The 16117-nt window shown below is 55.5% G+C and overlaps 1 protein-coding gene across 19 annotated transcripts in view; it reads right to left on the bottom strand.

The window, feature by feature from the left end:
* Positions 1 to 7419: 7419 nt before the first annotated feature.
* The window catches only part of ADGRB2 (adhesion G protein-coupled receptor B2), a 36042-nt gene continuing 27344 nt past the window's right edge, over positions 7420 to 16117 (bottom strand). For 5 of the 19 annotated variants that reach the window (XM_077898736.1, XM_077898747.1, XM_077898746.1 and 2 more), the window contains 11 exons: positions 16051 to 16117; positions 15819 to 15904; positions 15426 to 15524; positions 13160 to 13331; positions 12777 to 12872; positions 12372 to 12411; positions 11097 to 11713; positions 8835 to 8870; positions 8438 to 8536; positions 8283 to 8339; positions 7420 to 7893 (listed from right to left, as the gene is read on the bottom strand). In XM_077898736.1, the coding sequence (XP_077754862.1) occupies positions 7708 to 7893; positions 8283 to 8339; positions 8438 to 8536; positions 8835 to 8870; positions 11097 to 11713; positions 12372 to 12411; positions 12777 to 12872; positions 13160 to 13331; positions 15426 to 15524; positions 15819 to 15904; positions 16051 to 16117 (1555 nt within the window). In that variant the 3' untranslated portion in view covers positions 7420 to 7707. Of the gene's footprint in view, positions 7894 to 8282; positions 8340 to 8437; positions 8537 to 8834; positions 8871 to 11096; positions 11714 to 12371; positions 12412 to 12776; positions 12873 to 13159; positions 13332 to 15425; positions 15525 to 15818; positions 15905 to 16050 lie in introns of those variants that run through there. The other 14 variants (XM_077898745.1, XM_077898750.1, XM_077898755.1 and 11 more) reach the window with 10 other exon arrangements.

Below are 16117 nucleotides of genomic sequence, written 5' to 3'. Positions count from 1 at the left end.
AGAAAACAAGTGCTGTAATTTCATATGGGGAAAAGCAGTACTAAGGAAGGATTAGGCTAATGTGATACAAAATGACTCAGAGGGGCAAGGGGTATGTACGGAAGACCTTTCTGAGGAGATGGCTTCAATCAACAGATGAGGGGCCAGCAAAGCAGATAACTAGGAAAGAGCCTTTTGAGTAGAGGGCACAACACATGCAAAGGCCCTGGGGTAGGAGAAGGCATGAAATGTGTTTGAGGAGTAGAAAGGAGACCGCATTGCTGGAGCTCCATCAGTGAGGAGAGCGTGGCAGGGGACACATTAGCGCTTGAGCCATAGTGGGGAGCCTTAACTTTATTCTGAGAGCAAGGGAAGGTGCCTAGAAGGTTTTGCGCAGAGGAAACAAAATCTATCCTTTCTCTCTGCCTCTTTGGTATCCTCCTTAGAGACTATGTTTTCCTCATCTTCACATTGTCAGTTCCCAGCTCAGGGCTTGGCACGAGCTGGCATCAATGATTACTGAATAAATGAATGACCGATTCAGGCTCTCTTGGCTCAAGGCTTGACTGAGTGGCTCAGAATGGGTGAGCTAGGCCACTGGGGAGTCCCTTGGGCAGCTCGGATGGGAGTCATCTGGGCAAGATTAAGATATTTAGGAGCCCTGCACATTGAAAAGAGTCTGGTGTTCTTCATACATAATTCATAATAGAAATAATACTATTCAAAAAAAAAAAAGAAATAATACTATTCTGTGAAGCATAATACTTACATGCATGCTGAAATGGAAACAACTTCTTTTTGGATTTTTCAATTGCAAAATTCTGGATAAGTTCATTGAAGCAGAATTTATTTTTGCTTCTGTTTGTGTGTGTTGCTGCCACCTTGTTGGTGCCCCAAGCTGGTCTATCTGCCCCTTGGGCCAACTATCTAGAAGGTAGGCCTGGCCCAACTGTCCCCTCAGTGATATAGTCTTGGCTTTGGGCTCAGGACAACAAGGAGTACCAAAGGTGCCACAGTGGCCCAGGCCTGATACCAAGTGACCCATAGCAGCATTGTTGGCAGCTTCTCAAGGCTGCACCAAATGTGGCAGGTGCTCAGTGCAAGAATTCTGGTAACATCCCCCTGTGCCACCAAGGCTTGCCCCTTCCCATCTCTGACCCTCTGAAAACCATACAAAGTGACCAACGCACTAAGAGACTTCTCAGAGGAAGAATCTGGGGCTCAGAAAGGTTATTAACTTGAGGCCATTCACCAAGTGGGGATCAAGTTGCAACTTAAGCATGAGCCTAGCCCCCAAGCCAATTCCATTCCCCTCCTGATGGTGGGTGGGCCAGACTAGGCAAGAGTGCCAAGGATCCCCAGAGATGACAAAAGCAAAGTATGGAGCTGAACCCAGCTCTGCCCTTCCCCCGGCCTCTTTTGCTGCCCAGCTGAGCTCTAAGTTCAAAGCACTCCCAAACTCCTCCCAGAGCCTAGAGCTGGACCTTTGTCTCAAGGTCTCCATGAGCATTATATAGGCACAGTGCTAGGCACCCAGAGGGGCTCCAGAAGCTTGAATGGAATAGCCCTTGGGCTCTGGGTCCCAGGATTCTTTGCTTCTCTCCTCCAGTGGCATACTTCACAAATTCTATCCATCATTCAATTCCAACCACACCTGCTCTGCTTATGGACCCTGCAAGGAATTAGACTCAGTCCCCACCTGGGAGGAAAGCTGAACTCCCTTTCCCATCTCAGTGAGCTCCCTAGAGACAGGGCTCAGGAAACTCAAAGCAGATCAAAGATTTCTTGGGGAGAATGGGAAGGTGGGTGGCTCAGGGTAGCACCCTCACATGCAGGCCAGTTTTCCCAAGCTAACCCCAGGGTAAGCTCTGCCTCCACTGGGCCTTAGCGCGCTCCACCCCCACAACCCTCAGTGGGTGGGAAGTGACAAATGAGCCTGAGGAAGCAGAGAAGGGGAGGCAGCGATCAATAGCATTAACATGATGCCCAAATTAAATATTGACTTTCTTGGTTGACTCTAGGGATGCCTAGATTGATGGCTGGGGCTGTGCCATGCACCACAGGGGATAGGGACATACCAGCCTAGAGCAGGCCCAGTGGGGAGGCTTGCAGGGAGGGCTCACCCCTGTTCCTCCTGACCAGGCAGTGAGGGCTGCCGACAGCCCAGGGCACATGCCCCTATCTTCATCTTGTACCCCAGAAATCCCCAGGGAATCCAAAGTTTCCTTCTCTTAGAGGTCTTAGAGCTGAGGTTTTGTTGAGCACCCACCTCTACCTTCCATCCCCTCTTCAGGAACTGCTGCTGGCCTGCAGCCCAACAAATGAACAGAATCAATCTCTATGATGATATCCATTACCAGGTCTCAGGACCCTGCCTCCCAGAATGGCAGAGCTGGTTATTTTTGGTCTATCATTATGTAGGATCTTGGGGAGGGGGTGAGGATGACCTCTTCATTTCTGGAAACATTCCATCATCCTTGCCAGCTAATTCACTTTCAGAGTCTACAGTGGGCCCCAAGTTTCCTCTCCCTTTTCACAGCCCCACTTCAAGAACTCTATATGGTCATTTCTTCATCTCCCACTCACTCTATGACCTACACCAATACGGACTCCTGCCACACCCATGACCCTAATCCAGCTCTTTGTGTTCCAGTCCTATGCATCTAACCACCTACTTCCTACGTGACATTCCCCTTTGACCATCTCCAAGGTGCCTCCAGGTTAACATACTCAAGACCAAAATCATAATCATCTCCCCCAAAGCTAGTTCTCTTCTGGTGCCCCAAATCTAATGGCACAGTTGTCTGTTGAGGTGCCTAAGGTAGAAGCCCGTGAGTCATCCTTGGTTTCTTCCCATACTGTCCATATTAGGGCCTGACCACTCCACCCACCACATATAAATTCCATGCCACCTCCACTAAAAGTCCCCTTCATGGATGGTCTCCTCACTGGTATCTGCATCCACCCTTATTCTTCACTAATTACTCGCCCCCATTCATTTCCCATCTACCCAGAGCAATCCTATTAATATATAAATCTGATCATGCCAGTCTCCTGCTTGATACCTTTCTGGACTTCCCACTAGCCTGCAGTGCCAAAGCCCTTATGGGTGGCTCCTCTGCCCTCAACACTTAGCATGTATGTTGAGGGCCTGAGAGGGTAGGGATCTTCCTGGGGTTGGTGGCCTTGGAGAAGTGCAGGAAGGAATAATAGGAGGTGCTAGGAATTGGTCCTAAAAAGCTTCATATGTGGGACCCCATGAATTGCCAGAGTGGGCAAAAAGCCTTAAGGGAAGTCAGTTCAGAGAGGCAGAAGTTGGCAGCATCCTGCACCCAGGGTCTCCCTCAGGCCTCCTTGGCCACCTAATTTCCTTTTAATTGGTGCCTAATGGAAGTGAATTAAACCCTATTGAGTTTTAATGTGTCTGTTCAAGTGCCAGTCCTAACCTGCCTCCCTTCTCCCAGGGTCTGGTGCTGCAGGTGGAAGGAAGGAGAAAATAGGCTGTGTGGTGGGGGGTAAGGTCTCCTCAGGACACCCGCTCCTTGTCCACTTGTATCTCCTGAATTACTAGATTCCAGGAACAGTGACTTAAGACCTACTTCATGCTGGCACTGTGCTGGGAATTTTCTGTGTCAACTTCTTGAACCCTTACCATGAGCCAATGAGGCAGTAGTATTTGTGTCTCCTTTCCACAGAGGACACTGAACTGACTTGTCCAAGGTCACTGCCCTTATTCTATCTAGCATGGTAGCCACTAGCCCCACATGGTTACTGAGGACTAAGGACAACACCAGGCCAAACTGAGATGTGCTGTCTGTGTAAAACAAACACTAGATTTCAAATACCTAGTACAAAAAACAACATAAAGTATCTCGTTGGTAATTACTGCTGATGTGTTGAAATGATGTTTTTGATATATTGGACCAAATATATTAAAATAAGTCTCACCTATTCTCTTTGTATAAATGGCTACTAGAGAATTTGAAATTTACAATTACATATGTGGTTTTCATTTTTGTTGTTGTTGTTGTTGTTGTTGTTGTTGTTAGATGTTCTCCCAGGGTCTGGTCGTACAAGATAGGGCTGGCGTACTCATCCATGACCCTGCCATGGCCTGTAAGGCACGGGAAGCTGCAGCTGAGCTTGGGTAAGCCTCTCAGGCTGTCCCAGCTCTTGGGAGGGCAGTGGGTCCGTTTCAGCACCCCGGACAGCGTCCTGGAGCTCCCCAGCTAGGCACCTAGTATAGCACCATGGGCCTGGGAAGGAATAACTGGAATGAATAACTGGGACAGGGTCGATGTCACCTGCAAAATGTTCCCCATGAATAATATCAGTGAGGAAGGCTGGGTAAGAATTATCGATATCCCCATTCTGCAGATAAGGAAAGCAATGTTGGTGTGTGCATTCCATCTGTTCACTCAGTAAAGATCCACTGATGCCTGCTCTGTGTGGAGCCCTCGACTGAGCACACAAACCTGAACCAGATCGACATAAATGACACCAATTCTGTGAGCAGTGTGACAGTGAAAGTGTTTGCCAGAGCTGAGGGAGCCCAGCAAGTGCCGACTGCCGAGTCAGGGAGTTCAGGGATGGCTTCACAGAGGGGACACTTGGGCTGGATCTAGAAGGATGAAGGGATTTGTCAGTGTGAGAAGGTGGGGGGTGGGGGAGAGTCCCAAGCAGGAGAAATGACATGTGACCCTGGGCACAGAGGTATGAGAGACAGGTAGGTCATGAGAGGCAGGCAAGGGTCACATCACGAAGGGCCCTGCATTCTAGGATCCTTAGGAGGCATCTGAGCAGGGCAATGGCCAGGCCAGGTGGACAAAGGACTGGAGACAGGAGGCAGAGAGAATAGAGAGGACGATGACGTGAGAAATTCAAGTCTGGGAAAGAAATGACAAGTTAGTTATCGGCCTTGATGGGAGGGCTATCAGGCCTACAGATAAGGAAACGCAAGGCTGATAGGGTCCAGTGGCTGGTCCAAGGTCACACCACAGGTCAGTGCCTGGGGGAGTGAGGACTGAGCAGGAGGGAGGCATAGAGCCTCAGCCCAGGAAAGCTCTGCCCCCGACCACAGACGTGGCAAGTCTCCCACCTTGGGAGCCTCTGCCGCAGCTGTGGTTGCTGCTTGAGCAGAATCAACAAGGTGAATACTAAGCTGCCTCAAACCAGACTCACAGCAAGAAACCACAAGAGGGAGGGGGGAAAGTGCACCATAGCTCAGGCCTGGAGATCCCAGTGGTGGCCAGTGGAGCCCAGGACTGGGAAGAAAGGAGACAGGAATACAGGAAAGACATTGAGAAGGCTTTAGAGGGTAGCTCAAAGGAAAGCCTGGCCCATGGCATGAGGTGGGTTCTGCTGGCACAAGTCAGGGCCAGCATAACTCACGATTTGTGCCAATTGTGCCCATCACAGCACCCCAACCTCTGCCTGGAGCCAATCACAGCCCTTCCCTGGGGAATTTCTGGTCAGAATTTAAGGCAAAGTCTCCCCTCTGAGGGCAAAGCCAGTGATGGGACCCGGGAGAAGGAAGTCCAGTAAGGGGTGAGAGGCTTGCCTTAAAGAATGAAGCTGAGGGCAGCCCCGTTGGTGCAGCAGTTTAGCGCCGCCTGCAGCCCAGGGCGTGATCCTGGAGACCCGGGATCGAGTCCCATGTCAGGCTCTCTGCATGGAGCCTGCTTCTGCCTCTGTCTGTGTCTCTGCCTCTCTCTCTCTATGAATAAATAAATAAAATTCTTAAAAAAAAAAAAAAAAGAATGAAGCTGACACAGAGCAGCTGTAAGGGACGAACATCTGGAGCCACTCTGACCCGGGGTCCCATCACCTAACAGACAGCCACACGTGCCCACCACCTGCAAGCTGCAGCTGGCGACTCCTGAGTGAACAAAGTTCTCTTTCACCCAGGTTGGCTGGTAGCAAGATTCAGCCCCAGTATATAGTCACTTACGAGGTGTGGGAGTCTGGAAAAGTCATGTCCCCTCTGTGAGCCCTGATTTCCCCCCATCTGTCGAATGGGGGAGTCACAGTACTTACCTTGAAGACTCAAATGAGGTCATGCCTGAGACAGCACTGAGGACAGTACATGCCTGAGCTGCCCGAGGGGAGGGAGGCCTAGAAGGTTCACAGGAGCACAAGGATTCTGGGAAAGCCCAGGACCTAGGGGCACGGGTCTGAGGACTCTGCTCCTGCTCCTCTGACGAGGCCCACAGCAGGCAGGATGCAGAGAAGACTGAGGGAGCCTGTATCTCCAGGGCCACCACTCCTCCAGCTCCCCCAGGGGGCTGTCAGCTGTGAGCCCTGCCCCAGCAGCCAGTCCCTTTCCCCTTCCACCTCAACCAGGCACCTAACCCCTCCCCCTCTGATGTGTTAGCCATCCCCGGAGACTGAGTCCTGGGAGTGGCTCAGGGGTGCCGGTGCTGCTGAATGACTAGGCCGGCAGTGGCACCCAACCACAGAAGCATTACTGCACACGCTGCAAGACATTTCAGGTTCCCATCCTCTATCCCCTCTTCCTGGGTGCCCAGGAACTGAGCAAGGGTCCTCCACTTGGGCATGTGAAAAAGACACCCCGGCAAGGAGTCTCCCACCCTGGCCCTCTAGCCCCTCCACACCACACCACCCTGAGCCCTGGACTCTGAGGCTCCACACCCCCCAGTACCCTGCCACTCTCCTGCAGCCATGAAGGTCAGGTCCCAGGGAGCTGAGCTCAAGCTTCCTGTCCCGTGAGGAGGGTGGCTAATGAAGGGTGGGGGGGGGCGGGCTCCACTGTCCACCAAGCCTGGGCTTGAAATCCCAGCTCTGACTGTGACAGTGGCCTTGAGCAAGTCACTTTCCATTTCTGGTCTCGTTTTCCCATCCACAAACCCAAATCTTCCAGCAAGGTTATTCTGAGGGATCAGAGGCTGTGTGTGCAAAGCTCCTAGCACAGAGCACAGCATGAGACCAAGTGCCAAGTGATAATAGCTAAGCCTTTCGAAGTGTCTTCCATGCCAGGCCTCACTGAGCACTTTGCACATATTAACATGTCTCGTCCTCTTAACAACCCTATGAGATCCATACTATTATTACAGTCCCTATTTCACAGAAACCAAGGTCACTAAGCTCCGTCTTGGCTCCAGCCCAGGCAGTCTGGCTTCTGAGTCCCAGTGAATAGCAGTCATGACCATCAGGGCCAAGGGGGAAGGCCAGCTGCAAGGGATCCCATCCCATGTTCCCAATCTGCTTCCCCTACCCAGGCCCCACAGGGAGACAGGATGTGTCCAAGGTCACCCCGGGAGTCAGGGGCAAAGACAGAGTCAGAGCCCAGTCAAGGTGGGCCTGACCCCATTATACAGTTTCAAGAGACCAAGTGAGGTGAACCAAGGAGACAGGGGAACAAAGTCGGGGACCCTGGGCTGGACCTTTAATCTGGGGGAAGCAAACAGCTCAGCGGCCAAATCCACAGAGTGAAGTTTATTCCCGACAAAGTTTCCCTCCCCCCTCCCCAGCCCAGGACAGGGACAGACAGCTGGGGTGAAGATGGGGGGGCCTCCGAGAAAAGGGGAAGGGCCCTGGTCCCCCAGGCCATGCCGTGTCTGGCTCCCCCAGCCCGGCTGAGTCCACTGCACCTCCCTGCCCAGCCCTCGGGAGAGGGGAGGGGGCGCCGGCTCCTGGGTGGTTCCAAAGTGGAGTGTGAAAATAGAGAGATATATATATTTATACGCAGTGGGCAGTCCGGTGTGGCACTCACACCTCTGTCTGGAAGTCACCATCAGGTGGTTCTGTGGGCTCCCAGGCTGCTGCTCGGTGCAGGGCCAGCCGTTCTCGGGGCTTGGGGGGCAGCGAGCCCAATGTCATAGACTTGAAGGTGCTCCAGCTCTGATGTCTCCGCTGCTGGGACAAGCCAGGATGCTCCCCAGGGCTGGGCTTCTCCTGTGGGAAGCAGTGGGAAGGACCCATGGAGAGGGGCCAATACCCTCTCACTCATCGTACAGGACAAACTGAGGAGCCCCAGAGAGGGCCAGAGAAGCCCAAGGTGACCCAGTAACCAGGCGCCTGAGATCTCCCTAGCTCCAGAGTTGGGTTCCTGAGCCCTGTGCTCTGAAAGGCCCCCAGGGTCAAGTCTTCCGTGTGCCCACTCTCCTCCTGCCAGAGCCCCGGGCAATGCTCCCCATTCACAGGCAGCCCCAGAACTGCCACTTTATGCCATGGGTAGTCCCTTGGTGAGGCGGGCCGAGGTTGCCCAGGCAGGGGAGGAGGGTTGGCAGGGGATAAGCCCCTCAGAGCCCACCTGACCCGGATCCAGCCTGGGGGGCACTTACGCTAGACATGTTCCGTTCGGCTGTCCCACCCGAGGACACACTCCACCGCTTCTCCCTCTGCAATGGGGGCCATGGGTCAGGGTCCGACCCTGGGGGGCCCTGTAGTAGGTGGGGCCCTGAGCTTTGGGCAGGGAAACCTCGGGAGGTGCCCTCACCTTGGCTGTAGACTGGCTGCGGTAGCGGTCGAAAGTGTGGAATTTCTGGTTGAGCTCGTGGTAGAGTTCTGAGTGCCGCTTCCGGGTGTGCATCACCTTCTGGGAGCCACAGGGGGTCAGAGGAGGTGCTCCCCCACTGTCCCCCGCACTTAGCATCCTGGCACCCCACATCTCTCTGCCTCTAGGACAAGGCCTGGCTCTGCCTCTGCTTCAGAGCTCTGGGCTTGGGCTCGGGTTGGGGAGATGGTGGGAAGACCCCACAGAAACCACAGGCTCGTGGTCCTAGGGACTCTGGCTAATTTTAGGAGTGGATCCTCCAGAGACAGACACCAGACAGATGCCTCTCAACACACACACACACACACACACACACACACACACACACACACACACTTACCTCAAAGTCCAGGTCTGAATATCGTAACTTCTTTCGCTGAGAGGGAGCACCAAAGAAACAGTGGAGAAGTTTTTTTACCACATGCAGGGACTTCAGAGACAGGAACCCTGGCACCCAACATCTGCCCTCGCACCTCCCCACCAGCTCGGGCCTGGGAGCCAGGAAGCTTTAAGGGCAGAGGCCTGGGGGATGAGGAGCTGATGCAGAACCCGGCCAAAGGGCTTTGGCTCCGGCCCCAGGCCCACACTCGGCCACTCCTGTAATGCTCACACATACCCAACACCGTAGGCAGACACACACAGGGAGTATACACATACACACACACACACACACACACACACACACACAAACCATGGACATGCAACCTAAGCCAGGTGTGTGGGAGACACAGATTCCCACATGGGACCACAGAGCAGACACTCCTTCCTCTGCTCCCTGGACTCTACCCCTCCACCCTATCTTGTCCACCTTCTGCCAGCCACAGGCTCCCCTCTCCTTGGAACCCTCCACTTGCCCTGCAAACACAAGGACTTGGGTCTCCAGTCCTTCCTTTGACCCTGCTTTGCTGACAAACCAGTTCTGTTCAAGGAGGAGCCCTTAGAGTCTTTTAATGTTGGAACCAAAAGCGCTCATGAGACCAAGGTCAGCTGTCCCGAGTTATGTGGGGGAAACTGAGGTCCAGGGGTGATGCTAAGACCACCATCCAAGATCTCCTAAAGCCCAGGTCCAGCAGACATGGTCATCACCCCCAGCCTCCATGACATCAGCCTCTCGTGGTCCTCCCAGCCCCCACCTGTCTCCTCTCCATCATCCCTGGCTTCCCCAGCACTATGCCCTCCACGCTCTGCCCTAGACTTTCTCTTGGCTGTCACCACGCACATGTGTGTGCCCTCCCTGTCCTGGCCACATCTCTCTTTCTGGAGGCAGCAGGACATCACTTCCTGTCCTCTAAGGCCCGCAAGCACCACACACACAGCTGTGCCCAACTAAAAAAACTCTGAATTCCCCGCCCCAAACCGGCTCCTCCGCCTCCACTCCACTGCAGTTGCCTGCACCAGAAGTCTGGACGTCATCCTTGACCCCTCAAGACACCGTCACATTTATTGCTACCTCCCACACAAAGAGCCCAAAACTGGCCCCACCTCCGTGGCCCAACCCTGGGCAGGTGTCCACAGAACAAAACCTGCCGTGACGCCGAACGCGCTCTTCCCTGGTGCCGCTGTCGTTTTGTCTTTGTTATGCCTTCCTGTCTTTGCCATCTGCAGCAGGAGCAGGCACCAAATGTTCAAGAAACATTTTTGGGAGAGAAACTAAACTTGCAAATCTCTAGCTGCTAACTTAATTTCCTTTGTGCGGAGGATGGGGAGAGGTGTCTGAGGCCAAACATGAGCAGCCAACGGTGTCTGAGCTGTGACTCCTGCCCCTGTCCTTATCCACATCTCCATCATCCCTCCCAGAGTTCCAGAACCTCCCAGAGTTCCAGAGCATTCTAGAGTTCTACAGTAGCTCACTGTCACCTGCTTGTTCCCAGTAACTCCCTGAGGAGGCCAGAGGGAAGGTGGGGCAACCACAGAAAACACAGAGGCAGTGAGACAAAGGGGCTCATGTTCTCCTGAGAAGAGAGGGTCAGTGACCACAAGCCTAGGAGCAAGGGCCTGAGGCTGATTTCTGGGATGTTAACAGCATCAATTCCTAATTGCCTAGCACTTTCTACCTGCTTCATATAGAGACAAATGTTTTGTACACTCAATTAGTTCTGGAACAATTCTACAAAGGAGCTCCCCTCTTTATAAACGAGGAGACTGAGGCTCAGAGAGATTACACTCAGCATCTCACCGCTGATCAGTCAGTGCCCAGAAGCAACCTCAGACCTGCCAGACTCAGAGACCCAGGCTCCTGGCCCCCAGTGTGGCTTCTCTAACAACACACTTGGCCCAAGCCACAGGCCCCTCAAAGGAAGACCTGTCCTAGCCAGTCACCGCAAAGGAGGCAGTGAATCAAGTGGGGGAATGCACGAAAAAGTGAGCCCTCAGTGTGCACGAGGTCCAGCTGAGGAGTTCAGAGGAGCCAGGTTCCCTTGTATTTGCGGGAGCACAAATGGAAGAAGAACTGCACAGTGTACACACTCCCAGCCACTTTGTACAAAGGGGCTCCTTTGGGGGCAAGCTGGCTGTCCCTTCCCAGCTGCTGCCTGTGACTCAGACGTAGTCTCAGGCACATGGGGGCAGGCCTCCCCCCCACCAATGCCCTACAGCCCCTCACCTCCAGGGAGCCCAGCTTCATGGTAGAGCCTGGCACAGTGCGGGGCATGGTCCGGCTGCGTTCCCCTGGCTCAGATACTTGGCGGGCACTGGGCGTCGGTGGTGGTGGCTGGAAGGTCATCCCATAGGGGTTCTGTAGAGACCCATAGGCAGGGCCCAGCCCCAGGCCTGAGTGTTCCACAGACAGGAAGCTGGGGTAGCCTTCCGGGTGGGCCAGTGTCTTGGCAGCCCTCCGAGGGGTGCCCTCAGGCCGGGCCCTTGGGGGATCTTCACCAGCTCCGCCACCACTGCCAGGCTGCAGGCTCAGAGTCCGCCGGGGCAGCACCATGTAGTCCCCCTCAGAGCCCGGCTCGGGCCGCAGCCATGTGAGGTCCAGCTGCCGGAGGCCACCTTCCCCACACATGTACACAGGGTTGGCCTCCTGTGGGGGCGGTGGCTCCCCCAGCCCTGGCGAGGCTGCCATGGGCACCAGGATATTCCCAGGCAGCGGTGAGAAGCTGAGGCCGCCCTCAGGACCCACGAGGCAGGACTTGGGCTCCTCGTCCTCGTCCAGGGATAGGCGGGACAGTGTGCCCGTGATGGTAGATGGGTTGCAAGTGTTGACCTCCTTGAACAGAACTGAGAGCAGGAGTGGGAGAGAGGTAAGTCCTAGGGAGGAGGAGTCCCTGATGCCCTTGCCCAGGCTGGGTAGGTACCAAGCTCCTGAGCCTGGACTGAGTCCAAGGAGAAGAAACTGAGTCCTAGAGAGATGGCTAGGTGGTAGGTACTCTCTCACACACCAGATGCATTACGAAGAAGTGGAGTCAGACCCGCCCAGAGACCCACAGCAAGGCAGGGCAAGGAATGAAGCCAAGGCCCAGCTCCTACAGGTCAGCTCCTGGTGCAGGTCCTGATCTCTGACCCCCGTAGCCCTCAGGCTGTCAATACAGCCTTGTACCTCCCCTCTCCCCAGCAGCTCCTCCCCAGGAGCCAGAACTGGAAAGAGATTCTGGTAAGAAGCATGAAAATGATAGAACAATGTGACAGCCACTGTATGCCAAGTACCCATGCCCTAGTAAGGCATCTGATCCCCCCTAATTCATTAAAGCTCAGAGAAGTAAACCATTGGCCCAAAGTCACACAGTAAGTGGTGTTCAGTTTGACTCCAACTTAGAGCTGTCTGACTCTACAGCTAAACCCCACAACCAGACTGTTAACGGGGCCTCCCATGATGGGGCTGGAGGGGCTCCCTTTTTGCCCACCCCTGGGGGCCATTCTCAGTCTCCCACAGACTCACCTGTCTGACAAGCCAGATCCACATCTTTTTCAAAGTCTGACTATAGGCAGAGAGAGACAGAGCAGATGGGCAGAGAGAGGATCAATGTATCAGGGTGGGGAGAAGGGACTCAGGCCCCTCCCTAGCCACCCAGAGGGGCTGCCCTTGGCATACTGCCCAACAGAGCCCACCAAGGCCCCCACATGGTATTCTCCAACCTCACCCAACAGGTGGAAAAACCGAAAGTGGAAAAGACTTGCCCAATACCAGCAGGCTGTCAGTGACTGGGCCTGAATCAAACCTAATCTCTGTCCCCTCCCTGACTCTTATCCCCTCCATGGATGGGAAGATAAGCCTGGGGCAGGAGGACTGGTGGCAAGAGGAGGGAGCAACCCACCCATACCCTTCCTAGGCCCCCTCACTCACCAGGATCTGCAGCTGCCCATTTTTACATGAGTCGGGGGAGTCTTCACTCTCATCGGCCCGGCATACGCCCATCTGGCACTTCACCACGTCCTGGACCTGGGGGCAGCGGGTGCCTGCTGGGCCTGAGGCCACCACAGGGCCCCTGGCCACAGCTGGCTGGGCCTCCCACCCCAGGCACCCGGGTGGGTGTGGAAAGAGAGAAGCGCATCCTGTGTAGGGGAAGGTCAAAGGGGAAAAGGAGCCCCAGGAGACCCGAAGGCCTAGGACAAGGCTGCCCCAGGTCCCCAGCTTCCACACCCAGCTGGGGACCTGGTTGGGGCCTGGCTCCTCCCCATCTGCACAGGTGAGGTGGATGGGAGGGGGCGGGAGCAGCCCAGCCCCACCTCTCGGCGCAGGAAGCAGTGCACAGCAGTGATGACAAAGCCCTGCGCCGAGTTGAAGACAGCGAAGAGGGCCTGGAAGAGGACGGAGCGCCGGTCTGTCATGGCCAGGACGGCCGACATCCAGGTGAGCGCCAGCAGGGGCAGCACCACGCAGGAGCTCCAGAGCGAGGCCCTGAGGATGGCAGCAGAGGGCCCGTCAGGGTGACACACCAGGGGACAGGGGTAGCTGAGTCCAGGCCTGCGCTCGGCCTGAGGCCCTCAAGCTGCAGACTGGCAGGGCCCTGAACCCCAAGACCTCAGCAATGTCCCCAAGCAGACAGAGGCCGAGGAGCCAAAGGCAGAGAGGCAGAGAAGAGAGACAGAGAGCAGAAAAGAGCGGCGAGGCCAGAGCAGAGGCTGGGAGAGGTGCGAGGGGCTGAGCCGGAGCCAGAGGCAGCCTCAGGGCACAGAAACAGAGAAGGTGGAAGAAGCCCATGGGAGAGGAGGCTGGGGAGGGAGGCAAATGCAGATGCTGTGAGTTTCAGCCCCAATCTGCGTGGAATCACAGGCCTGGGCTGCACCCCCAGAGATTCCAGGAGAGGAGGGAGGGGACTGGACGAGGAGAGACAACAGACCCAGAGAGAGAGAGCATGAGACAGGCCGACACACGGAAAGATCCAACAGTCAGAGAGCACGGCACGGAGGGCATCAGAGCACACATCTTTGGGGATGGGGTCGGGCCCAGTGCAGCAGAGCCTCTTCCCCCTCTGGTCCCCAAGGAGGCAGTGCCAGGCTCGGGTGGGGTAGGGGTGGGGTCGCTCAGAGCCCAGGGCAGAAAGAGCATAGCTGGGGCTGGCGGGAAAAGCCAGGGTCATGACCAAACCCACACATCCCCCACCTTCCCTTGGCCCCAGGGAGGGCCAAGGGAAAAGGCAGACAGGCTCTGGCATCCAGGCACCAGAGCCAGCCTGCCCTCACCAGCTAAGGCCCACGTGGGCACAGCAGGGCAGGCTTGCCCTACTGGGCCAGGTGCCACGCCCAGCCTACTCTGCCTTAATGAACACCCCGGTAGGAGAGTCAGGCAGGGGTGGGAACAGCTCTGGACAAGGCAGAGAGATGGGCAGGGGGCCAAGGACCTGTCCTAGGAAGAGAAGTTCAGGGCTATTCAGCCTGGCGGGGGGCGGGCACAGTGGTCTCCACAGCCCCCGGGGGCGCAGCCAAGACTCAGAAAAGGCCTAATCACAGTCATAAGAGCTACCATTGATTAACCACCAATCCTCTGCCAGGCCCTACACTGAACAATTTACATACATTAGTTCACGCTGTGATCAAAACAACTCCAGTAAACAGGCATGGGGATTATTATCCCAATTTACAGATGAGGAAACTGGAGTGTGCCCAACTGGGAGAGAGACGGAGCTGGGATGCAAACCCAGCTTGGCCACCTCCAAAGCCCAGGCTTGTAACTGCTAGTTCTGAGAGACTGGGTCAGAGAGGCAGACAGCAGCCCGAGGGAGAGGGAGCTTTCTACCAGGCACAGCTTCCCAGAGAGGGTGCCAGATGCTTCCAGAAGCAGCGAGCTTTCCTGACCCCAAAGGTGTGCAAGATAAAGCTGGACCCTCACTGGTCAGGGAGGCTCCAATGGATTTCTGGCCTTGGGTGGGAGGTTGGGCTCCAGGCCCCTGGGGATTCACTCATTCACTCATTCTACTCTTACACGGCTCTGATTTTAGGATTCTCTGCTTCCAGGGGGTATCTTGGTGAAGTAGCTCTCTATCTCTAAGATTTTCTGTTCTCCAATCGATTGTGAGATTCAATGCCTCTGAAATTCTAAATCTCAGATGCTATGACAAATGATAAGAGTATGATTCATTCATTCTAACATTCTTAGCTTCTGATTGTCTTATTCTAAGATTCTATCATTCTAAGGTTCTATGAGCTCAAAAATTCTAAGGGCCTAAGATTCTAAAAGCCTCTGTAGGTTGGGGGGTGTAAGGAGGGCTCTGCAGCTGTGCCTGGGAGCTTAAAACATAAGCTGGGAGTGGGGGCAGGGTGGGAGCGAGGGGTGGGCACAGGAACCCAGCATCTTCCAAGAGGCACAGACATTCACTCCCCGCTGCCCTTTGCCACATCAATGCCAAGCCCTTGAGAGTGTGTGGCAGATTGACAGGGCAAGCTTTCCAGGGCACTGGGCTGATATCCCTCCTCCCCCCCACCACGGGCACTGCCCCCCATTCTTTTGCCCCCGCCCGCCCCCACCCCCACCCCCCCGGGGGGCACAACTAACATGGCGTTCCTGGCCGAGGCTGAGCTGAGCAGGGGGCTGGGGACCGCTCCGCACGCTGAGCAGGGGAGGAGCAGGCTGGCCCAGGGGCACCGCTCCGACCTCGGGGGCGGCAAAGACACGGGAAAAGGAGGGGGGAGACACATGGGAAGCGGGAGGAGACAGGGCAGCATGAGCCCCGAGTGGGGTGGGAGGGGGAGGGCAGACGAGAGAGAAAGAGGTGGGTTAGGGTGGGCGAGGGGCTGCAGCAGAGCACTCCAGGTGCCCACCTTGCCTGCACCCTTGATGCACCAAGGTCAGGAAGCCCCGGCCGCATGGGCAAACCCTGAGTCTCCACAAGGCCCGGCCCACCCTCCCTGCACCACTGCCCACAAGGCCACGTCGCAGCCCCCTTACCCGGCCCTCTGCTTCTTGGACTTGTCCGAGATGCCATCGCGTGCCATGAGCTTGTTAAAGACGATGATTCCGATGAGCATGTTCACCTGGGGCCCAGTGGGGGTGGGGTGGGGGGAGACAGGATCACCAGGTGCCCTCCTGGCAGCGAGACCCCCAAGTGGAGATGGGGTTCAGGGAGAAGATTAGAGCCCCTATGGCCACACCCCTCCCCAGATGCTGAAGGGGGACGTACCAGGACGATGACAGCAGCGGGCCCCACAAAAGCATAGAGCAGGCCACCCTCCAGGGAGAGCCAGCAG

Source organism: Canis aureus, chromosome 5 (assembly GCF_053574225.1).
Source record: "Canis aureus isolate CA01 chromosome 5, VMU_Caureus_v.1.0, whole genome shotgun sequence".
Classification (NCBI taxonomy): Eukaryota; Metazoa; Chordata; class Mammalia; order Carnivora; family Canidae; genus Canis; species Canis aureus.
This window is presented reverse-complemented; position numbering and strand designations above follow the sequence as displayed.